The sequence below is a fragment of the Hoplias malabaricus genome, chromosome 2, assembly GCF_029633855.1.
Source record: "Hoplias malabaricus isolate fHopMal1 chromosome 2, fHopMal1.hap1, whole genome shotgun sequence".
NCBI classification, from domain to species: Eukaryota; Metazoa; Chordata; class Actinopteri; order Characiformes; family Erythrinidae; genus Hoplias; species Hoplias malabaricus.
Genome location: NC_089801.1, coordinates 24,841,978 through 24,868,601, shown reverse-complemented (window position 1 = coordinate 24,868,601; position 26,624 = coordinate 24,841,978). Strand labels below are relative to the sequence as shown.

General features: G+C 40.1%; 1 protein-coding gene across 1 annotated transcript in view; it reads right to left on the bottom strand.

The window, feature by feature from the left end:
• Nucleotides 1-23,776, bottom strand: part of spns2 (SPNS lysolipid transporter 2, sphingosine-1-phosphate) — a 109,947-nt gene extending 86,171 nt beyond the window's left edge. Inside the window, exon 1 of the mRNA XM_066660782.1 lies at nucleotides 23,331-23,776. Coding sequence (XP_066516879.1) covers nucleotides 23,331-23,565 — 235 coding nt within the window. The 5' untranslated portion in view covers nucleotides 23,566-23,776. The remainder of the gene's footprint in view (nucleotides 1-23,330) is intronic.
• Nucleotides 23,777-26,624: the final 2,848 nt, after the last annotated feature.

The following is a 26,624-nucleotide window of genomic DNA, read 5'->3' as shown; positions in this document are numbered from 1 at the left end:
TGTTCACAGTTAGCATTGTTAGCGATACCAGTTGATAACAGTGCATTATGTGATGTATTATACATTTGAATGCCATGGAAACACACCCACATACCACAGTTAGTGGATTTAATGAACCAGAAATAGATATTAAGCCACATTAAGACATGTTATAATACTACTGCCTTTACACACTGCTGATATGCAGACAGCTACCTTGGACTATAAACTCGGGGTTGGTGAGGCTCCAACGACTTTCTAATAGAAACTATGAGCTGTGGGGTCATTCCAGTTGAAATATCCTATTGTAGTTCAACTTTAAGCAGTATTAGCACCAAAAATTTTGGGAGAAAATGCTGCTCCTTCAAATATAGCCACACATGTCTGCTTGGATACGAGCCTGTTTTTCTGGACAGAGTCAAGGAGGTTTACCTCTTGTTTGGAAATAAAAAGCTTTACTACATTCTGGCAATCTATGCCAAGTAACAGAAGCTAAGCAGAGGGCCAAGCCTGGACATGCTGACCCACAGTGTGGTAGATATACATCAGCTCTAATAGGATGGGAGTGGATCCTACTTAAGCCGTGTGTGCGTTTTCAGCCTGTTTTGGTTTTGAAATATCGTAACTGGTCAGGACAAATTCTTTCCCTCTGAGAAGTCTGACCAAAATGAGATGACAATTTGTTTTCCAGGGCTTAAACATGGTCAAACACGGTCATCGATTCAGCCCTGAATAATACGACCATTGCACTCTTCCTCTATTTGAGGCTTCCTGGAAGAGCAGAAAGTTCATATCCAAACCCACTGTTACAATATAGTACAATAACGTTTTAAAGTGTATTGCTTTTACAATTGATAATAATTTATTATAATCAATCCTGCCATGATCATCAGCAGAAGGTGATGATTCACTGTGATTACAATTTATTTATTTATTTATTTATTTATTTATTTATTTATTTATTTATGGTTCATTTTAATGCTAAAAACTGAAAAGTGGTAGCCATCGGCTCAAATAATTATTTTTAAGAAATTATTCAAACATTGTGAAAGGTTAAATTGTAGTGGTATTGATTTTATTGTCTTTGTCATTATTTATATGGGAAATATATGGATGTAATATTTTGACATTCTTATGTACTAAATATTTTCCTAATCAAATGTCCACACATTGTTATGAATCTAGAAATTTACACCTATGATGTACATGTAAGGCTACATGAAAGAGAGAGAGAGAGAGAGAGAGAGAGAGAGAGAGAGAGAGAGAGAGAGAGAGAGAGAAATAAAGTGTTGCATGGTAGGCCAGGACAGACCTCGTTTTGCAGGTCCCCAGAGAAAGCTGTAAACCTGCATAGCCCCTGATGAGCTATTTCAGGGCTACGAGAAGTAGGCTAGAGAGAGGGCAGAGAGTTGAACGGCCTATTTACTGTAGAGGAAATTAAGAGTGGAAGTGAATAAGAGAGAGAGAGATAAGGAGTAGAGTATAAGGGAGTGCACTGTTGCTGAAGTATACTAGGGAAATAGCCACTCATTCATTCATTCAATTATAAATAAATAAATAAATAAATGTAGCAATATTTAAAAAAATCAACAACTCAACCTTTAGAGTATTATTACTATTATCACTATTATTATTTTGTTTATTATAAAAAAAAATGGGCCAATATCCATTGGACACACCCCCACCACACCTTACAGGGACCAAATGTACTTAACTTTTTATAAACACATTTATACATATGTCCAACAGAAAGGCTTTAGAGTACTGTTAGAACATTTCTGTGCGGATCTGGTAGGGATCTTGACAATATTTGCACGTTCAGGTTATAATTCACTAATTATAAGCAAGTGCTAAAGATAGCAATTAGCTAAAGATATAATTTGAAGCCCCAAAGTATAGGACAGGAAAGGACATGAGGCCTACAGTAGTCAGACATGAAAAGGTGTGTGTGTGTGTGTGTGTGTGTGTGTGTGTTAGGTCAAACTCCTGTACATGAGAATTTCTTGGCCAAGCCTATGTTTCCATATCCTGAGTAATGCTATGCTCTGTGGTAAGAGAATGTTTCCTCTCTGGTATTTTCTCACCCGTTCCTTTCATACTGTTAAAACTACTGGCACATACCGCTGCTGCTGACAGAGAGACTTCCTGCTGCTCCCTTCATCTTTCACCCCTCTCCCCTCTCTCATCCCTCCTTCTCTTCCTTCTTCTATCCCCTGCTTCTGAGCCATGGGGGCGATCCCTCTTAATGTGTCAAGGGGATCAATATAAGAGCTGCAGCTCTGGAAAAGAGGAGTGTGTGCATGCTTGTACTTGTTTTTCTACATTTGTGGGACACAAAAAATGTCCTGAATCGAAAAAATGAAGAAAAACAGGACTCAGCCACAATGGCTTTTTAAATCGCTTTATTTTTTTTTTTAGAAAAGTTCTATATTTCCTTGTTTAAATCTCAAATGACCAGTTTTTGGTTTTAAGATTAAGTTTTGAGTTAGAATTAAGTTGCGATTATGCACCATGTGTACAGAAATCTCCTATCAAAATATCTACAGGGTATTTATTCCTATTAGTTAAAGCTATTAGCAAAAGTGAGGATTTAATTGCAATTGATGAGACGTTTTGGCTCACAAATGCAATCCCAATATTTCTTAATGGAGGTCAATCACTCCCAAACACACAGTTCCACAGCTTCAAAATCCAGTTCTTCCTAAATTTATACCGCTTTAGTCCACAGTTTTCACTGAACGTGATTTGAACTCATATGCACCCTGACTTTTGCAAATAAATGCAAATATTTGACCCCGTGTCTAACACTGTATAAAAACAAGTATGTGAGTGTGTACATGTGTATTAGTGCAAGCAATTACGCTTGTGTGTGTGGAGGGAGAGGGACTGAACAGCACTCCCCACAAATCATGGAGTGTCTCGGCTCAGCTCAGCGTTCTGCAGAGTGCAGCTATAAACGAATACAGCAGCAGAGAAAAGCCCGGCCACAAATATGCCCGACTGTGGTCAGTGGGCTCCTGACCGGCGGGTCCTTGCCTCCTCCCGCTTGCCCTGGCCACGAGCCTGCAGAAGGCGGAAAAGGGGCGACCGCTTTTTCCACTCGGCTACATAAACCCCCACACTATCACAAACATGATGCAGATGTCAGAGAAACATGTATGTGGTAAAGAGGGAGTGTGTGTGTGTGTGTGTGTGTGTGTGTGTGTGCCTGTGCGTGTGTGCATGTGTGGGTGTTTCAGAACTCCAATATTATTTTTGCACCAGTAGTTTCTTATTACTTGGAATGAACAAAGTTATTCCAGTACAGACACCAGAGCATTCATTCTGATTATACATTTTATTATATTATTTTTACTATTCTTACAAACATATTAGCATATTAGAATAATTTCAAATATTTATCTGCAGCCAAGTTAGATTCATATGTTAGAAAATACAGACTACTGTAAAATAAAGATTGTACATTTTTATTTACTGTTTGAACTGCCACAGAATCTAATTTGTAACTTGAGCTGTGTAGTTTTATAGCGCTTTTGGTTTGTGTTTACTTTCGTGCAGTTAACAGCCTCGTGAATTTAGAGCCAGTTCCACCTTAAGAGAAATAAAGCAATATCCTCATCTCTTTTCATTATTTTTAATGTTTGGAGGTCTCTCCACTGTTTAAGCACACCCAGATACCTAGTAAAGCCTAGTATATCGGACTGAGACCCTTTGTTTTTTAACCCATTTACTGACACTATCACAGGGGGAATCTGCGACCGCATACTAAATGTATTTCCATTCCAGTGGAATCTGAAAGCAAAACATGCCTATGTGTGTGTCGGAGTAGGAGGCTCAAAAAAGTCTCATCTATTAAAAGGGACACTACATAAAATATTTGAATAATAAAAATCGTTGAAATGCCCCTCCTCATTTATCACAAACTTAATACTTTAGTTGAATGGGGAACCAGTGCTTTCTTATTGTATTGTACTCTGTTTTTAGCCTTCTACTGTGTGTTATAATGGGCTCATTAGGCTTCAGGTGTGGGACACTGCACCTGGAGCAGCACTTGAATGCAGTATGATGGTGGGAGTGCTTGTGCCTTACAGTGAGGGGCTGTTTGATCCTGCTGCATGAATATTCACACACACATACACACACACACAAACGCAAACACACCACACAGAACAAACATCTGACTCATGCCCACAGACCCAACCGCTGTGTACGTCTGTTGTCAAACAAGAGTCTAAACTCCAAACTACAGACTAAGCCAGACATCTTTACACAAAAGCAGTTGTGCTAAAGCAGAGAGAGAGAGAGAATAGTAAATTAACCCTCACCCAGAGATGCTATAGCGCGTCAATGAATGCATCAATCTTGTGCATTGTGAGCAAACATGCTTCAAAAGCTCTGGAGCTAAATTTTATATTCACCAACGGCCATCAACTACTAAACTGAACTGGCTTCATTAACTATAGCTATTAATTAAACTTGTTTACAAATATTAAAGTAAAAGCCTATAGTGTCCCAATTAACAATTTAACTAACTTCCTTCCTAGCGTAGATATTTATGGAACACTGGACTGGAACTCAACTTGGAATTTCTTACCTTCAAATACAAAAAATATACTTACCAATATTGTTTGCAGTGTTAAGAAATCTGTCATAAATATTAGTTATCACTAGCCTTAGCTGGCATCTGTGGGTTTTTGTATCTTTTGCAACTCAACAGGGGAAGACTCAACAGGGCTATGTCCCAGCTTGGACATAATAATATCTGTTGGCTGTAACTGATGATGAATGCAGCTAGAGCTCAAATAAAGGAACAGCCCCCTAAAGGTGTTATAGCAGAAGCCAGATGTTAGAACATTCATTGCTTTTGTAAGTCCCATGACACATATATTTACCCTTGTTTAATTTGCATTAATTGGCCTCAACCCAAAGGATGAAAAGGCACCCTGTTTGCTGTAAGATAATTGAGGATTTGAAGAACTTGGGAAATCAATTGGGTTCAGTCCAAATAATCAGAAAATTACTGCATGTCATATTTTTTGACAGCCCATTCATTTAAAAAGTATATTTTGGCAGAACAAGATTTATAGAGTCAAGTCACTTACAGTGAATCTGCTGATATAAACAAACTGGGTGCTAATGGAAACCAAAGGTTCATACAGCTCTTTAATCCTGCCACACACATGCACGCATACTAGGCCTTTAATTAAGCCAAAGGGATTGACCACACTGGCTTTGTGGTGTGTAATGCAATAACACATCAGTGAGACAGACAGACAGAAAGACAGATACACAGACAGATAGACAGATTCCATAAAGTGGCTCAGAGACACGCAACTCAATTATCGCAGTCCTATACTACCGCTAACATCTGACGGCTAGCTCTGAGGCTAACCCTGACAACCATTCTGCACTGTTGTCAGCCCCAGTGTTATAATTACATTTACAGGATAGTTTGAGTGGACTTAATATAGCCCTAATACAAAATGGCAGAACCCCAAAAGAGTTCGGTATATATTGAATAGAGCACAGTTTTGGACACAGCATTATAAATACTGGGCCATCAATATCATACTCAGTACATTATATTGTTTATATGCAACCACTTTAAACATACTAAAGGAATTAAAATCCACGTTAAACTCTCAGCCCGTCCAAATTTTCTGTGCACTGACTGCTGTGTGTGGTGTTTTGCTGATTACACTCTTTATTTTCAAATTGTATTTTTATATTTTATATAACAGAGAGGGATTAGAGTAATTACTTGGGCTTTTTTCCCCTGCTTTTAATGAGATTTCATTGGTCTCTCTCTCTCTCTCTCTCTCTCTCTCTCTCTCTCTCTCTTTTTTTTTTTTTCTCTCGTTTGTTCATTCCTCTATCCCCTCTGCTCTGGAACATCAGAGTAGGCTGTGGGTGTGATTCGCCCAAGGAGGGTCAGCAAGAGCCCTGGTCTGAGAATAATTAGAGCTGAATGAAGGGCTCAAGTACTTGATTAGCTGTCTTAATTACTAGCATTTACACACACTGCGCAGAGCGCATTCTATGCTAATTAGCCTAGCTCACATCTCCAAGGCAGAGAACGTGTGTTGCTAAATTGAAATTTCTACAACAATGCGCTTTCTCCCCTGTTAGCATCTGAGGAATGTGAGACACAAAGAGTCTCATCTGACTTTAAAATCACCCACAAACCATATTTATGAATGTGATCATTATTTATATCTTAGAATTTATAGCTCACAAGAGATGAAAAATCTAATCGGCTTGTGGTCCTTGACTAAACCACTTTATGCTACATACAGCAGGCCCCCCACATTGGAGCAGCCATGTTTAGAATAGGTTTAGTACAGAATCACTCATACATTGAGGATACTAGGTGCCAGTTTACAACATGAAGGATATTCACAGTAGAAAATAAAGCCTTTCTCCTTGCTTTAAGTCTAATTTCATTGACGGCAATATGATGAAACTAAGGCTTTAAAAGAGAGAGGGTTGGTGAGCAGGTACCGTAGCTGACTACTGAAGGTTTTCAGAGTCGTATTGATAGGCCGAGAGACTGCTGCAGCTCTTTGATTCATAAATGTCTGAAGATAGGAAGTGGAAAAATCGATATGGCTTCAAACAACTGACATGAATCCCACTATTCCTAGATTCTAAAAGAATGGGAGAAAGACCATGGAACGTCGGCATGAGAGAAGGGGGGGGGGTGTAAATGTGAAAAGGAATGAGATGTGTGAGCAGGGGAGAAGAGACAAAGAGAGGAGAGCTAAATTGGACAGGGCCGATGTTTGCAGTGTGCCCAGGGCTGGAAAAGCCTGGTTGAAGGCTGGTTTTTCAAGCTCAATTTAGCATCAACAAACTGCAGCCTTTACTCTTCTGTCAGGACAGCGAGGGTGCTTATAGAACTGCCAGACAGCAGAGGAGTGCTGGAAGAAGGGAGGAATGATGCATGAGCACTGTTTTTGCTTTTTGTGGCTGCGTGACCTAGAGGTTGTGAAAATGTATTCCTATTGTGATAAATTATGTTGTATGTATGCAACAAAAACACAGCCTTTGCTGACACTGGTATTCAACTGTGTACACGTTATTCAACCGCCACAGAAGTGCACTGTATAACAGAAAGGGCACTTGGGAGCAAACGCACGTAAGCTTAAGGTCACCAGGCCCAGCCAGAGGGTTTATAAAGTCTAGTATTGTGCTCTCTCTATCCATAAATTGCAGCTCTGTAGAGTATCCGTCCACATCGGGGACTTAATCATTGCTCAAACACATAACTCAAATAAAAATTGTGAAGTTTACATATTTTTTTGTTTTAAGACATAAAAATAAAGAAATATAAGTTTGGACCCCTGGCCCATTTATCTCTCAAATTTGTAAACAGATTTCTTCTCTGTCAGTGAGTAGAGGAAGCTTGGGCCATGTACCAAATCACCAGTGAAAGAACTCGAATACTGAAGCTTGTATATAATCTGTGTATGAATAATTCAAGAACAAAAGAAATGCATTGGAGAATAATATGCTAAAGTTATTGCATTAGGTTCTACGATGAAAATGCTAATGTGGCTAACAGAATATAACAAATTTTTCCTCCTCTACACAGTACATCCTTTACCCCAGACGCAAAGTGGCAGTGGGCTTCTTTGCTTCGGTTTGTTTTGAGACCCTCTCTAGCACAGGAGCTGTGTATGAGATAAATTTATCCATCTTTCCCATCTGTTATTAGTAAACATTCTGAAAGCAGAAAATCAGTCCCAACTATGGTGCCCACACTAAAGAAATTCATGTGACTGCAACCCATGGATCTGCAATGATGGTAGACCACCATCCAATACCTTTGGAGGTTAAACTGAAGTTTGAGCTGTAGAAATAATTATCAACTGAATTCACTATTTTTAAAGGGGAGTCACCAAACTAAATTCTAGCTAAATTCTTCCACTGCTCTCTTAGCGTGGTACCACTTTTATTACCTCTGTAAACTCTGCCTGTGGTTTTCTCACTACTCCCAACACAATGAGTCGAGACTGGCTTTTCAGTTCAGTCCCACTGTGCAATCCAGCAGTGAAACAAGGCCACTGTCATCTATTTCTAACCTATTTTAGAATCTGTGTGTGAGCAAGAGAAATGAGAATACTGACCCAGTATTAGAGCACATCATAAACTAGAATACAGCAGTTATCAGTGGGCTGGATTTTCAAGCAGTGTTGGTGGTCTCTGAGTAGATGTGCACATATGCTTCCAATGGGGCCCAAGCGAAATCCATATCGGCATTAGAAACATATGTGGAACATAGGCAAGGGCTACTATAGTAGGTGTAATTGACTGTAGCCCCATAAACCTCCACCTCCACTGCAGTCAACACCAGAGCACACGCCCTTCTTGTTAAATCTATTTCCTTGCTGCGGAAAGTGCTATTTTGATCCGTTTGCTGTGCCCTGGCGTTGAGCGGCAGAAGGCCTGGCACCGTTCTTCTCTATTTCTCCTTCATGAATTAGTGATTAAGCTCATTTCTCTTCATGGACATGTGCGAGAGTTATACCTCTTACATCTTCACTTCTTCCGTCCTTGTAGAAAACGTAGAATATATTTGCTAATAATGAAACAGTGAAAGCATTTTGAGTAATACCAAATTAAGTTACAAAACTGCTACCCCACATGTCACCAGGGTGTAATTGAAGTTTCTGAAGACCATCCAAGCAATGTGGGAACACTGTTATTTTGGAAAGGTGCAACTATGTACCTTTCAACTGGAAACAAATAAGACAAAATGACCGGCCTATGAGAGTATACTTATATTGTTTGTTCCTCAATGACCCAAAGGCTCCTTTTCACTGCAGGGCCAAATAGTTCTTAAGGCCATTTCATATCGTTCTGTGCCATTGTGGACCCGGTTATGGTCCTTATCTTTTTCCATAGCTAAATCAACAGAAAGCTTAAATAGACAATACCTAAATCATTTAAGCCCTCCCACAGAAAGGGTCTGTGCTCCTGAGTATGGTTTTCTAACCATTACTGTGTTGAACTGTGTCCGTGTGGAAAAGCCACCAGAACAGTTACCATCCGAGCTCAGAACCCTTTGGCCAAAGATGCACCTGTATGCTACGTGTTCTTTTGACTGTGTATAATGACTGTTACAGAAAGTGTGTATGGGTGTGGTTGTTATAATCCAGTGTTTATATTTAGATGTGCTGTGTGACACCTGGTCTGAATATGAGACTGATATAAGTCTTTGTAGTGAAGACTATGGGTGCGAAGAGAGCAGAGATTAGAAGTAATTGGCTGTGTGAGAAAGCAAAACAAAAAAGAGTCACCACACACATTCCAAACACTGCCAAAACCGCATTCCGCAGCTGTGAGAACCAACACAACACACCTTCACGGAAGAAGGAACCCACACAAACCTACAGATGCTTCATGTTTCCATACTCAGAATATTTTAAATTCATGGGTTTTGTTCATACATATTTTGTTTAGAATTTTCTAACTTACTCAAGCACATGTATTTCAGTGAAGCTTTAATGGATTTGCATTGGTAAATTATAATGCTTCTACTCAAATATATCTACTCTTAACTCACATTTTATTTATTACATTTAGCTAAAAATGTTAACAAAAGTTAATTTTAAATTAGTGACATCAGCAAAATTACAACATTTTATTTTAGACAAAGATATATGAAATAGGGCGGCACTATGGTGCAGAAGGTAGGTGTCACAGCCACACAGCTCCAGGGCCCTGGAGGTTGTGAGTTCAAGTCCTTTCCAAAAACACACGTTGGTACGTGGACTGGTGACTCAAAAGTGTCCGTAGGTGTGAGTGTGTGAGTGAACGTGTGAGTGTGTGACACCCTGTAAAGGACTGGCGCCCCCTCCAGGGTGTGTTCCCACCTTGCTCCCACTGATTCTGGGTAGGCTCCGGACCCACTGCGACCCTGAACTGGTTAAGCGCTTACAGACAATGAATGAATGAATGTAAAAAATATAAAAATTAGGTCCGTACAAACTCAGTTTGTTTGCTAATGGAGATTCTGTTTGTTACTCAGCACTACAATATAAATTTTTCACTTGTTTTTTGGGGAAAAGAAACACTTTTAAGTTTTCTTAAGTCATTATTTAACTAAAATGATCATTATTAATCATTGTTATGATACTCTGCCCAACTCAGCTTAGGCTAATGCTAGTTACTGAATAATATGTCTCAAAATGAATAACACTGTCCTAAGATGAATAACCCAGTAAATAATATATATGTCTAGAGTTCAAGCAGTCTGCCCCTTAGACATGTCCCCTAGATTGTGACTGTGAAAAGTGCTATATTATTTATTGCCATTTGCTGTCCTCATTCTGGAACACATTAACTTTTTTACGTCATTTACGTTATTTGTCATTTGCCAACCTGGGAAATCCTGCTTTTTCAAATATTCTTTCTATAAAGCACCAAGCTTATTTTTAAGGGTGTGTCCGTTTCCCCAAAAATGCTAAGTACATATCTGTTGAGGAATCAATGGAATGCTGAAATAATATGAGTCGGGAGGGAAACTGAGGTGTGACTGTCCAGCCGGAAGTATTAAAGGTCCTCAGTCACACACCCATTTAAGCCTGTCTGTCCAGTGCACACCTGCTTCTAAAGCTGTACAGCAATAAGATCAATGTAGACAACAACTATTACCAGCATCCAAACCCAGTGATGAGGTGCTACTTCCTCTGAAGAACTGTACTGTCAGAATTTAAAGAGTGAACCAGCAGAAACTTAATGACGCATTCCTATGGAAATACACACCCATACAAATGAAGACAGGTGTACACTAATCTGTACAGGCAATATGTGTTTCTCAATGAATCACCTTCTTGGAAATAATCTCAGACAAAAAGAGGCAGTGAGCAATTTCATGAGGCCTGACCACTGACCCCTTCATTAACAAAGGCTTCAGAGCAGAAATTACCCACAGTCCTCAGTGCATCCATCAAACACCGTTCCTCTCTTCTGGGCCATGTCTATGACTAAGGACATTTAATCCCTGATCTACATTGAACAATCACAGGATTAAGAACATGTACCTTGTATCTACACTCTTTGCCCCTTTTATCAGCTACACTGATCATACTGAAGTTCTTTGTCATTCTACAGTTTCATATAATATATATATATATATAATTAAAAGATACAGAGAAATTAACAACCTTAATGTGTTAAAGCATCAAATTTAAAGCACTTGAAATTGAAAGGAACATTATGTAATATGTTTGCCTTAAAGTTACAGCTTCTAAATCACAGTGATGCTACACTGTCATGTAATAAGGAGAACGGAGCCTCAGTCTTCACACTGCAAAAACTGCGCTTTGTAACTTTTGAAGGAGGATAGGACCCCAACCCCCCCACCTCTCACCATACACACACTGATTTCAGTACAGTACTGTAAAAATGTATTACCCTGGGGGAGCCCCAGGAGAAAATATAGCTACATTTCACAGGTGTCTGTGTCCAGAAAACAACTGAAAGCTACACTATGTGTCTCAAAGTATGTTTAACTGTCAAGAATTCATGATTGAGAAAATAAAATTAAAAAGCAGAAGTCATTATGCAAATTAAACTATGAATCTTTTGGTTTACTTGGAACAATGGTCTAACATTTTAGAGCCTAAACCTTGACTTAAATAACTGTGTGAGCGTTTACACTGATTGTAAGAACCAGAAAAAGCAACCAACTTCTATGACTGAACTTTTGGAAGTGTTGAAATATATATATCTGTAGATTACAATGAGAAACTGGAAGCAAGCGTCATGAAATAACCAAGGTCAGTTATCCAAACAAAGGCAAATTCACAAACAAACAGATGGGTAGTTTCAGGGAAACACACACACACACACATATATATATATATATATACACACACACATGCACACATACAGATGCCGAGACCCCTCGGTTTGAGCATAAACACATTACATAATCCCTGCTGTTGATTATTTACTCAGCTACTTGTGAATGGGGGGAAAGATGACATGTTCCCTTCCTTTATAAAGACTCAGCAAACACAGACACGCTGGAAAGGCCAGTCTAAATATTAATGCAGCCACTGTGGAAAACTTCCAATGGCTACTTTAAAGACAAAGTCCAGCTTGACTTCTGTGTGTGCGTTTTTTTTTTTTTTTTTTGGTCCACCAATGCCTTCTTGTTTAGAGGCTGTATTTAGCTTATGTGGTAGGCTTATATAAAAATGGCACAGCTTATAAATCCTGTCCACACACATCATCCGCCCTCATGTCAGTGCAGATAGAATCAAATCATATATACAGACTCAGATCCAGTCTTCTGCCATTGGGGGGAATTCCAGGAACTCAACAAGCTACTGTATGTGGCAAATAAGGGATCTGTAAATCATTGTTTTGAATGGTGGCCAGTCATAAGCTCTGTAGTTAATAGTAAATATACACGGCAACTCTTTACACTAAATGTAGTCAGACAGCCATATTTGGTGTCCTAAGTAGTTACACTGGGTAATGTAGCTCGGTTTTACATTGGGCAATGTAGCCAACATGTAATGGAAGCTTACTGTATACAGGTTTGCTAGTTTTGTTAGCAACTAGCTAACAGATAGCACAGTAATAAACATCAATCAGACACAACATAAAAAAAAAACTCGTTTCTACATTCAGTTTTATTACCCCCACTGACAACAGACTTGTTCTTCAAGGGTCAGTACCCCTGCTGATCACCATAAACGAGTACTGTTTTAGCCTTGTGAGAGTCCTGACCATTAAAGAACAGGGTGAAAGGGGGATTAAAAAAGTATGCAGAGCAAAGATTGAACTTCAGTCTGTAATCACAGAGCAACAAAATGAACCTATGTACACTGAGTATAGAATGTAAGTGATAACTTCAATGCTTACAATAAGTACCTTCCCAATGCAGAACATTTTAGGGTCAGTTTGACTGATTTAACCAACTACAAATCACATTTAAAGAGAAATGTCCTTTGTTACTATTTATGGTGTGAGTTTGTTGTTCTGACATCTTACATTGGGTTTAGTTGTGAACTTCATATTGTATCTTTAAAAATATGAGGCACATTATTACATTTTGTAATGTTTTAATGCATTTTAAAAGTACAATATATTGCTGCTGTGAAAAAAAGGTTTGTAAGCATTTCCAAGCGTGAATATTCTCTCTGTACTTTTGTCCATTTCTGGCTCCAGTTCACTGGACCATTGTCCAAATGCAAACACTGTAACACAAAGTCCTGGCTGTTTAATGTATTACAGCGGGAATATTGTGTACATTTGATTTGGTTGTCAGACTACTCCTTAGTCAGTGTGATAGGGTTACTGGGTTTGTCAGAAATGTCATGTTCACACTATTCTCTGCCATGACTTCTGACACACCTCCTGGTGAAATGTCTCTCCCTCTCTTTTTCTCCTACACAATGCACTGGCTGACCCTACATGTTAAAAATATAACTCCAAAGCTTATGATGGAGTGTGTGTGAGCTATTCTTCTGGACCTAGTGGATGATATTGGGATATTGGTCACGTTTCTAGCAGAATTGTCATGCAAAGGATTGCAAGTGATGAATATTTCATGAAATCCTATGACAATTTAAATTGTGATTACTTTTGTAGTCATAATATTTGAAGAACGAACAGTTAAAATTTCTCCAAATCATCCAGCCCTACAAGGTGCTAGAGGCATAGCCTTGGGGTCAAAGGTCAGGCTATCTGGTGCAGTGCTGCTCCATTAAGAGTCGTGAGAAGAGAACTGATCTAACACACTCCGACACACTAACCACGCAGGTGTGTGTGCCTCAGGGGTCGCCTTAACTGCCCCTTCTCCTGTTCCTCAGCTGTCCGTCAAATTTGCCCCCTCACATTCCAAGACACTCCCAGTCAGATGGACACACATCAGAGCAGCGGCTTGCTGCAAAACAAATCACATATACACACATGCACGCAAACGCACTCCCTCTGTATCTGTTTGGACATGCAAAGAGCTAAAAGCAGGCCACCAAACCTGCTATTGGGGTCAGCACACCTCAAATAAACACAGCAGGCCGCTGCTATAGAAGGGAAGAGGCTAGCAGTGCCTAATTTAGAGGGCATGACGGAGTGAAAGAGGAGCTCATCAAAACACACTAGACAAAAAGGCTAGCGGTAGCTGTTCAAATGTGGATTATTTTTGGATGATGGTTCAGTGAATTGTTAGACTGCTCTATGGGGGCTGGGGGTTTTTTGGGTCTACATGTCTGCCATAGGACAAGCTGGAATATCTTCCATTAGATGTCATACATTTCTGTAGATATATATTAGCTGCATGAACTTGTAACAGACAGCTGCATGTTTGTTAACAAAATGATGGTCCAACTAAGGTCCGGTTTACACTTTTTTAAAAAAGCAACGTCTATGATTGTGGGTTTTTTTCTATGATATTCATATGTTAGAAAACACTGGTTATACGTGGAGGTAACATCAACCATTCTTGGGAACTGCAGTTCTCTCTGGTTTGTTTACGTCCAGAATTCCCTCATCTCAGTTCATGCTTTTCAATGTCTGAAGGTCTCATGTCTAAAAACCTTCAAAATGCTGTTTTTCTGCCATTAGCAGAGAGAGAGAGCCTAGCATACCTAAAATGAGGCCAAAAGATGAGTTGTTGGAAATACACATTCTCTCTCATTTCTTCTTCTACTCCTTCATTCTGTCTACATTTCTCTCTCTGGGTGAGTGTAGATCTCAGAGACTAGAGGAAGTGGTGGTTGTCACGGAAATGGTGTGGCTTTCCAAGCTAATGGCCACCACCACCACAAGAAATCCCATCATTGAAAGTGGGGAAGAGGCCCCAGCTGCTCCTGTTCCTACTTCACCAAGCCCTGAAAATTCTGTTAGATACAACTCAATCAAAACACACACTCAATCAACAAACTCACACCTATGGTAAAAACGTGACAGAAGGAGGAGCTCTGAATAAAAGCAAACAATTAAAATTGTTTCCAGACATGAATGCATAGGATTACACAGTAGCAGCTAAAATCAATATCCTGTACCAAATCTACAGCCTTTAATTGTAACGTTCATGATTTTTATCCAAACACACATCTCATAAAATTCAGAGAAGGTTTCCTCACCATTTCCTAGCTCACTAGTCTGTGTGCACTTTCAGACAAAACAGTTCCACTGCTACACAGGCACAATGCTTTACAGCTTTATGCCCCTCTGGCCATAAGTTGGCATTAGGAGGAATCCATTCTTTTAGTAGCATTATTCTATGGAAATTATACAAACTGTTCAAGATGAAATGTATATTACAGTAGATTCATTCACTCACTAAAAGGAAAGTCCACAAACTCTTGGCACCATGTCCTATTATCTACAGCTGGTTCTAAAAAGAACTCACTGGGTTTCTGAGCTTTGATAACCATTTGAAGGCATATGGAATTAAACTTCAGCAGGAGTGGGAGTTGTTTGTTGAATGGGAGGGTTTAAGAAAAGCTAGACAAGCCTATAAAACCCAATTGCTTTGGCCTTTTTTCCACAGCTCCAGTGCTTTTGTTGTTGTTTAGGAGCCCTTTAATATATGGGTAGTAAAGAACAAGAGAGAGAGAGAAAAAGAAAAAGAGGGAGGCAACAGCCGAGTCTGAAGTGACTGAGGCCAACCTCAAAGTTTAATTCCAACACAGGCTGCCAATTTGTTGCGGCTGTTTTGAAAAAAAAAAAAAACACTGCTTTGATACATAGTTCAAAGTTCTGTGGGCGCTAGTGGTCAGGTGAGTTTTTGTCTCTCACTTTTTATACCCATTTATTTCTCACTGTTCTACTGTCTTCATTTCAATCAGAATAGATACTCTCCATTGTGGTGTCCTGCTTCCTTTAGCTATGAGTCTTTAGTCATAGAGTAGTATAGTATTAAAATAATACAAGTGCATATAGTGTGTCATAAAGATATTAACAATACTAGTGTCTTAAATTTTTTTTTTTTTACCAAGGGTTCATAAATAGACCGTCTCTAAGAGCTGACTCAGGATCTGTTTTCACTCCCTTTTTCGGTCACAAAGATAAGTGAAAAAGCCAAAGTGTTGCACATATTAGTTCAGTACTTGGACTGAGAGAGCTGATTCACGTTTGTGTGTGTGTGTGTGTGTGTGTGAGTGTGTGTGTAGTACATAGGCGAGGAATGTGATGTAATATGACTGCTGTGTTGCTGTCTCTGTGTGTGTCTTGTAGGTGCTGATATGCTTTATCACCCCCTCAATTCACTGCAACAGGAACATGCCGGAGGATCACAGCCAGCGTGATGTGTGTGCACTGCCCATCAAAAGTTTGGTAACAATCCCTATTTAAGAGCAGTTTGATTTGAAATGGTGCACTGTAGAATAAGAGGTGGTGATAACCAGAAGAGCCATTTTTTTTTGTTTGTTTTTTTTTTTGTTTTTTTGTAATAACATTCTGTGAGGGAACTTTTCGCAGTATTTACACTTGGGACTTTCAGTTCCCCTCACGTCCACTGTGAACAATTCTGACCCTAGAGATTTTACATCAATTCACACTGAATGACTTTGTTTACATCTATTAAGTTAGGACAAAATGAAAACCCCCATTAAATGCTCATTTAATATGGAATGCGTTGCTTTTAAGGGCATATAAAAAGCTGTGAGCCCACAGACATTTTCTATTTGTGTGCAGAGATATATGGGGGTGTACAGCAATGTTATTAGAGACAGCAAGTTGGTCTGGTACGGTAGCAGAAAGCAGCAAAGCACAATAACTGTAGACTTTGTTTTGTCTGGGTGTGTGTGCGTGGGGGGGGGGGTATAAAGCCAACAGTCTTGTCCATATTCCTTCAGGGAGCTGCTCAGGCCACCGGATTAGCCATCACACCAAGCCTAATTAAGACCTCTGTTGAGAATGAGCCCTCATACCAGAGATACCTCACGAAACCAGTAATCTCCTGCAGGCCATAATCCAGATTATGATGAATAGTCAACCTGTCTCCTTCCGAGTGTCAGCTAGGACAAAGTAGAGTGGAATGGGGCTCTATAAATCAAATGACATTAAGTGGCCTCTGTCTGCTCCTCCTTCTGATGTTCTAATCCCTGTCTGGATGATAATCTGGGGCTCAGTGGTGTCTGTCTGGCAGACTCTCCAGCCAAAAGGGCAGAAGCTACTGAAGCCACACCACATAGGTAATCATGTTAAATAGTTCTCCACCTCAGCTCCATCTGTGGGATTTGTCTGCCCTGCTGGAGGTCGGAAAGACAGATACAGAGAATATGTGATAACAGGGATCATTTTAATGGGCCAATGAGGAAATGAAGGACACAGGAGGCCACAGATCAGCCAGTCTGCCTTAAATCTGCATCTGTCTCACACACACACACACACACACACACACATGCCCTATAGGTTTCAAAGCTCCTGTTTTCAGTCTGTGGTCAAACCAACAATTTGGGTCTAAGATGAATAGCTTTGATGACAACTGCTGATGTATATCAGTAATTGTCATTAATTAATGACTTGATTAATGAATACATTTTTAATGATAAAGGTTTTTTTTCATTTTCAGCTTTTATCTGATTTTTCAGTCAAGGCATAAATGCATATTTAGCTTATATTTAATTACAAGGCACTACTAAAATATTGCATATATTAACACAGTGTTTAAAAGATCGCTAGGTAGTATTTTAACCTTAAATAACCGCTTATCTGTAACAGAGAGAACAGAATCTGTTTTGTTGCCACTCTGGGCTCAACACTGCAAAAAGTGCACTATGTATCATTTGGAGGAGGTTAGGAAACTGTAAAATTACACTCTGCAACTGTAGGGAGAGGCGAGGAGCAAAAATACCAACATTTACCTAGTGTTCTTTTAATAGCATGCTTTTGAAAATCAACAAGTAACTCATTTTTAAAAGCTAGTTGATCTGTTTATAGAAGAAGCAAAACAGAAGCGCACAATCAATATTTTTAAGAAATACAGCATACACTTATAGATAAAACATCCAAACTCAGGGCTATTTTGATCAGACACTATTGGTTACGAAAGATGAGGTGGCGAAAACCTTCTAAAGGACTTTTCTGACACTGTCCGACCAGTAAACTGTCAGGTCTAAATTACAGCAACCATACAAACCAAACAGAGCACACACCCAGCACACAAACAACGTAAATAAATTACAGCGATTCCTTTCGGCAGCTCGAGAACACGCTATTTCCTTCCTAAAAACAGACTTTTGCGCTAGTTGTGTTTACCGTCTGTGTATTCAGAGGCCAAATTAGACCCTCAATGTAGCCTTATCCCTAACATATACTAATTAAACACAGAAGCTGAGCCAAAACCACAGGCTCAAAAAAAAACCACAGCAGATATTCCAAGCACTTTCCCTTTTTTCCCGTTTCCCCCCCTTATTTTTAAGACAAAATTTTGTATTCATTCCTGGCTATTACAGATGGGAGAATGTGTCTCCTGCCAAGAGATCCGTTTGAGAAAAATACCCCCATGCCGGATCTGTGGTGGCGGGAGCGGCAGGATCTGCTTTAATTGCTTTTTTTCCGCCGCTGTCACAGCTTGTAAAGCGTCTCGTTTTTTGAAGAAATTCCTCGTAAAAGGGATAATACAGGCAGTAAATGGATATGACTTTGTTAAATTGCAAAAATCTCATCTATTTTTTTTTCTTTTGGTGGCCTTCATCAGCGCTTGCCTTTGTTGTATGAAATATCAGCTTCAGCCAATAAGGGCTTTACTACCTTTGGATATGAGGATGTACACTGTGTGGATGTGTGTGTGTGTGTAAGACTGTGCATGGCCAGCAGGAGAGTGGGTGTGTGCTTATTCAGTCGTGTGTATGTGGTGTAATATCGGGCGGGAGAAAATTAATCTGAAACCAGTATGTACTGATGCTGGCAATTCAACTGCACTGATGCTGATTAGTCAGAGTTGACTCAAGTTGATTTTAATAATATTTGCTTATACCTTCAGGAAGGGCAGCATTTATAAAATGTCCTGAAACCTACATAAGCCTGACAGGGCAACTCACAAAAAAAACCTGCTCGTACAGTCTTATTTGAACATAAAAATGCTATTAATATTAATATATTGATAACACAGTTATGTATTGGGACATGAAAGACCTATGTTAATTTTGCGTAGCCTTTTTCCTCCTCAGGTGTCCTCCAGTTCATTTGAAGATTCCTGTATTTTGCTTTATATTAAATGGTGACTCTGAATCTTATAAAAATAACTGAATCAACTGAATCAAATGATGGGGAAAATGAATCAATAATTGAGTCAAGTCAAGAATTACACTCATAATGTATATGATATACCTCTGTGTGGGTGTGTGTTTTTCAGGGGGGCTGGGGGGTTGCTTCTTTGTGCTCTTCTGTTTACATACACTAGTAGAGGAACACACACAGCCAAACAAAAAGCCTGCATATAACCGCATCATGAAAAGCCAGAAAGATGACATCCCCTATACTTCTCCGGGGCAATCCATCATCGTTTTCCCGGCAATGCGGTGATGTGAGCATGAGGTCAGGGATTACCTCTAAATTATCTCTAAGCCCCTGTTTCCAACCCCATCACAGACACACACACACACAATTCCTCCATGCATTTGTCAGTTTGACTGCAGTAGAGGATGAGGGAACAGGTTTGGGGTGGAGTTTTCTCTGTCCACATGGACAGATGAGTGGTCAGCCTCAGCACTGTAGGACGGCTGTGTCAGCTGTAACACACATGTACACACACACACACACACACACACACAAGGACACAGCTCATGAATAATGCATGGAGAGGCAGGCAGTGAGGTGCAGAGGAGAACCCCTCCATTCTGTACAACATGTACTACACAGCTGCAGCCCCCCCACCCCACCACACACACACACACACACACACACACGTATCTCACACACCTTCTTCTGCTGCTGCAATCTCCCTGCAGTCTACAACACACGTCTCTCTCTCTCTCTCTCTCTCTCTCTCTCTCTCTCATATGTCACTGACCGAGGACAAATAAATACAATGAAATCCCAAAGTACATCACAAAATCCGTCTCACAAAACAGACCTAAGATCAATAAATCTCTGTCTCTCTCACACATTATATTTCTCTGTATATCTGTTTAGACAACGCACGCACAATACCTTGTCTCTGTGGAAAATTGTGCTTATTTTAAAAGACAAAGTCAAAATACTAATAATGCCAAACAAAAGCTGCAATGTCCAAAGCACTATTTTTATAAAATGACAAGTAAATACAGGAAATGAAAATGTATCACAGTTCCTTCATGCTCCTCATTCTTATCTGAGGGAGGAGATTGTGTCACTGTGGTTTTGAATGACCTGAGACAGCAACAGCATGCTTTTCCGATTGCTGGGATAAGATACACGGTATATCAACACTTTGTTAATGCGGGCTCACGCGGTTCTCACACAGCGGCTCGGCTTGTGGATATCTTATGTAATGCAGATAGCGCTACTCTCACCAGTGTGTGCTGCAGTCTTTCAAAGAGGATGCAGCTAAATGGGAAACGTGCTGATTCCTAGACTTCTGCACCAGAGTTACACATAAGCTTCATCTTAACTTGGCTCATTAAATAAAGAAGTTGTATTCTCTGAATAAGACGTATCAATTGTGAATTAGCCATACTCCACTTGCCTATTTATATTTCATAGCTATATGAAAAATATCATGCTTGAAGCTCATGCTTGTGATGTTATGTTGTTATAAGACATTATATAGAAGCATGCACTGCCAATTTACCACATAGCTATATATTACATGTCTTTAGGCTACACCATATCATAATTTTTTGGAACAATTTATAACAGCAAGGCTTATCCTAATAGGTGTGCAGTAATGTGATGGTTATACTCCAACAGCAACATCTTCAGGGCTTTGCTAATCAGCACTGTGCTCTTTCTGCTCAGTATTTCTGTAGCGCTGTGTTTAACCATTTTTTCCCCAGAAACCTGTGCGTAGTAGTGTGCTGATAGGTCCATTGTAGAGTCCATCCTTCCTGATTATCCTGTTCCTGCCACTGGCATAAAAACCAGGGCCAGACCATTACCTTGACAGCGAATGAATGTAAATGGTACTTTTAATATGACTGAATAATTCAAGACCCTGTATATCGTTGTCAGATGAAGTCAGACTTGAAAATGCAGAGTGCAGTTAACATTCAGACATAAAGAAAAAGAGAAGAGTAAAGGACAGTTTGTATCTGTCAGCTATAATATCATAAGGCAATGCAGTGTGGCATCTTGCATTAATTAATTATGCATCAGTAGCAAACCATTATGGAGTTTTTTCACTTATTTCTAATTAATCCATTAGTTATTCATGACAACTGCCCCTGGTGAGGCTAAACACCAGCTGATGTGTCTCCTGAGATCACCATCCACTTCCCAGATCCCACATGGTCAGTAAACATGTTAAAATCACCAGAAATAACATGTTTTCTGAAAGAAATAAGGTCTATGCAAAGTTTACTCACATTCAGTGTGGGGTAATTGGCCAACTCTGGGCCTGTTTCTATGGAAACGTGGCTGTCTTCACCAATGGTTGCCAAGAGGCTTCAGACCTCTAAACCTAATTGGCTACAGCTCCAAACAAATTAAAGTTCCTTAAAAGCTCATCTCTCTTCATCACAATTACATATTTAGAAGTGTGATTAAAAGTGGCTTAGACGTAATTCTATACATTTGCTTTCATTGTTCATATATATATATATATATATATATATATATATATATATATATATATATATATATATATATATATATTACAGCAGAAGTACTGAATAACTGACTGTTATTTTGTGCATGATATGACTTCTAACATATAAAATACCCCACAGGGAGAAAAGCAAGAAACGTTTCACTGGTGGTGATCATAGATACTCTGCCAGCATGACAGATGACACTCTTAATACCTGTACTGGAGGCTTTCATAATTAAATAATAATTTTAAAATATATTATATAATATATAAAAATTTTAAAAAAGATCTGAAATGTTATTTCAGTCTTGCTTTTTACATTTTATACAAAGTACAAGTGAATAAAAGCCAGTCACACAGGGGTAGTACAAGCAAAAGTTCTCTAAATGAGGTTGTAAATCCACAATAAAAGTCATTAAAGTTTATGGTACATAAACCCTCTGGCCAACACAACAAAACTGATAAGGCTTATTCAGTACAGCTGAACTAACCCTGTAACAAGTTCCTTATTACTTAGTGTAAACTATAGCAAATATTTAAATTTTAAAAAGCTGTTGAAATTTTTCCACAGGGTTCATGTCTTATTAATGAAACTTCCAGTCAGTCACGTCGTTAAGTAAATGTTTCACCCTCATTAGCATGCCTTGATTAAATCACCTGAGAAGTAATGCCATCAAACGCTGCAATCTGTAAAAACAGTCCGTGCTGAAATTCAGTTTTAATCAATGTCCGAGACAGAAACTCGCAGGTAATGTGTCAGTGTCTTTCGAGCACAACACAATTTGAATTCATTTGCTGAGGTAAACCGTCAAGTCTAGGTTAGCTGCGTTCAGAGTACAAAAGCGCAACAAAAGCGCCAAAGTATTCAAATAAACTACATTAAAATCTAAGTTATACAAATTCCTGAGCTAAACTATGATTGTGTGCGTTTCCTTTAGGATATATGAATCAATTACATGAGGTAAACTGCCATATCCGTGTCAGTGGTCTGGTTCTAGGGACGAATCCCTAAGCTATAACACAGCTATAACAACAACAAAGTCCAGTTTGAATCAGTTTCCCGGTGAAAGCTGTCACTGCACGTTGCTGACTAAACCCTATAAAGAGCTGCAATGTGAGAACATTGTGGGAACAGTCCACATTAAAAACCAGGTTCAGTCCACATTCTGTAGTCAACTGTCAGGTCTATGTCAGGAGCCTCAGAGCACCAACCACATAGATAAAGCTTTGCTATGTAAAAACAGACTGCACTGAAAGCCATTTAATTTAGTGAGGAACGCTAACTACTGTCAGTTACTCTGCAGAATTAAAAGGCAGTTTGAATCGTTTTTCTGAGGTTAGCTGTCACGTACACGGCAGCTGCTTTAGACCTAAATCTCATAAGCTTTCAAAAGCGTTGATGCAGGCTGTGGAAACAAACTGCATTAAAAAGCAGTACGTGTTCTGAGCTAAACTCATATTCGTGACAGTAGTTTTCAGCATTAAAAAGCCAGTTTCCATCAAAGTCCTGAGGGAGCCTATCATGTCTGACTCACTGTCTTTACACTCGAACCCCGGTCTCGGTGCCCGCGCTGTAGAACAGGCACGGAGCGCGCGCGCACGCCACGGCGCCACACAAAAGGAGAAAGAACGGAGCGGCGCGTGCCCTTACCGGCTACGGTGTATCGGTCCATGTAGTTGAGGACGTTTCCGAAGGTGAGGATGGCGGCAGCTGTGGCGGGGGTGCGAAGCCGCAGCATCGCGGCACCGCATCTTTGTCCCGCGGAGCACGCGCTCAGGTCCCGCGCGCTCGGTCGCAGAGCCGCGCTCATGCTGCCGGAGAGGGTGCGCACCTCGTCGGAACTGCTGCACACCTCCATCTCACAGCCGTCACTTTCCACACACATCCTGCGACCGAGAGAGCACGAACGGGAGAAGGAGAGGGAGACCGAGACGCGATGGAGGAAAGAGAGTGAGGGAGAAGAAGAGAGAGAGAATGTGGAGGTAGAAAGAGAGAAACACAGATTCCTCGACGACGAATGGACGGAGACCGGGGGTCTCTAGCGGTGGAACTGCTTGTGAGCGTGTGTTTGAAACGTAGCTCGCGGTTGGCTCATATTTGCTCGGCGGTGCAGTGGCGGAGCGCTGCGCTCCTGCGCTCGGTTTTGCCTCTCCGTGCTCCAAAGAGAAAGGGGCGTGGCTGCGTGAGTTGAAAAACACGCCCGCAAGTGTACACCTCTGTGGAGAGGTATGCGTGCTGTAGGCTGTTTGCATAAGCCACGCCCCCAAAGCGGCTTACGGTGCGTGTGTATATTCACGCCAAGACACACCCACACGTGCATGAGCGTGAAATCTCACTATAATACGTGCTTCATGTTTTCAGGCATTGCTTGTGTGTATGTGTATTGTCCACGAGCCTTCAGTGAAGCTTATTTGACCGTAAAACTATTTAAAAAACAGAGGGGTGTGATTCCATATGCCGAGACCTACACTAGTATGTGCTCTAGTGTGCTCTAGTGTACTCAGTGTAGTAAAGCATGTATGCTAAACCCTCCCCCAAAGCGCAGTATTGTATGAATGGGCGTGGTTGTGCGTTCAAGGTCCCGCCCCCCCATAGCACCTGTCATGTGGATGGAATTCGAAGAACACTGCGCTCCACATGGGGCAAATAAAGAATAAAAGCTTTGTGTGTGGTGGGCTTTGTCTCTGTGCTCTCCAGCGGTGCAATGGCAGAATTATTTTTTACTAATTACCTCCCCAGCTTTTTACACATTTTATTTTGAGCTTTTTTTCCGTCATTGAACTGAGCATGAACACCTCATATGTGCTGGTTAATGTACAGTAGCATTGCTTCAACATGAATAATGGATTTCTTAATGCACACAGTGAGCCCAGCTTCCCCGCTGTAGCCTAAATGCATCAAATGTCCATGTCCTTAAGCAGAAGTGAAAAGAAGCATATGCAACTCTACTTTGCAAGTAAGCAATATTACAAACTAACATTCCCCTGCATGTCAACAATAATTCATGTGAAATTTATAGGAAAATTGAGTGGCTATAGCTATAAAAATAAATTTCACTCAGGTATGTGAGTGTACCTCTCACACAGTTTGAACATCTTGGGGTCCCTAATTTGAACCTAACCTCGGGTCACTGTCTTTAAGGAATCTGGTGTGTTCTCTAGGTTTCCTACCAGATGCTCTTGTTTCTACATGTCAAAGATAATAGATGAAGCTTCATTCATTCATTCATTCATTCATTCATTTATTCATTCATTCATTGTCTGTAACCGCTTATCCAGTTTAGGGCCGCGGTGGGTCCAGAGCCTACCTGGAATCACTAGCACAAGGCAGGAACAACCCCTGGAGGGGGTGCCAGTCCCTTGCAGGGCAACACACATTCACCCACACCTATGGACACTTCTGAGTCACCAATCCACCTACCAACGTGTGTTTTTGGACCGTGGGAGGAAACCGAAGCACCCGGAGGAAACCCAGGCAAACATGGCAAGAATACACCAAACTATACCCCTATACCTCTATGCCCCTATAACCCACATTTGGCATTGAGCATGGTGACATTAGGCTCAGTTTATGCTTTCTAAGGTTTGGAGTTCTTTCTGTTGTCTAAATATCCCCAGATGCCTTTTCTGTGCTGTGAGCAGAGGGAGAGTGAAAGCCTAGCACACTGGACTGAGACGCTTTGTATTTTTTTTAATCCATTTACAGACAATGGGGATTTATAAACACATTAGACCAGCTTTGAGCATGCAAACAGACTAGAAAGCAGCAAATAGTGAGGAAACATGCTCATAATTATATTTTTAAAAATGTGTTTTTTTTAATTATTTATATGTAATATGTAATTAATTAATCATTAATGTTGTCTTTAATTTCAGAATATTCTTTTGACTGTGCACACACATTATACAGCAGTTACGTTTGACAATATATGGCCAGCCTTATGTTCAAAGTTCAGAAGCTTATGCCCAATTCAGACAGTGGATTAACGAGCTTAATAGACCTCTCTGTCTGTCCTATCCTTTGGGTCATTTTATTGATAATTCTGTTACACTGACGGATAAGCACTAGACAAAGCGTAGTGTGTGTGTGCGTGCGTGTGTGTGTGCATGCATGACCACATGGACAGACCCAGGTGAGGTACTCACTGAAGAAAAGTGTGGTCTTCAGCACTCTGGACAGCGCATTATTAACTATTCAAAAGCATCTTTTATATTCGATTCTTATTCATACGACTTCTGTAACTGCTTCATTCTGATCATGGTGGGTCCGGAGCTTACCTGGAATCACATACTCAGGACAGGATGCCAGGCCACTGCAGAGAATTACACACACACATTCATTCATGTGGTTTTGGACCGTGAGAGGGAGCCCACACAGACAAAGAGGCAACACACCAATCTTATGCACATTAAAATATATTGTAGTATTCCTTAACAACGCATATTTGTGTCCTGAAATGAAGGCTTTACACAAACAGGTGTCCAGAAATCCAGCACCACTGCTGTGTCTGATCCACTTGCACCAGCACAACACACACTAACACACCAGCGCCACCATTTCAGTGTCACTGCATTCAGTGAGGGTCCTCACCAATCACGTATAGGGTGAAGGTGGACTAACCAAGAATGCAGAGTAACAAAGACACTATGTCCTTTAATTGTAGAATTGCAAATTTATCCTATAATGGCGATGAATATATGAACAATAAGGTGGTTGTAATGTGTTGGCTGATCAGTATAAGCAATAGCTTTAATGTTTACAATGTAATTACCTTCTCACAGAAGAAAGCTTTACGGTCAGGTATAGATTTAGCCATCTACAAATCCCATTTTATGAAAAGTGCTTCATTGTTACGTGTGAGTTGGTGTGAGTTTGTTGATGTGGATAAAAAGGGGATGTGCCAGACACACATTTTTTGTTTCTCTTTTAAAAACTAAAACGAAA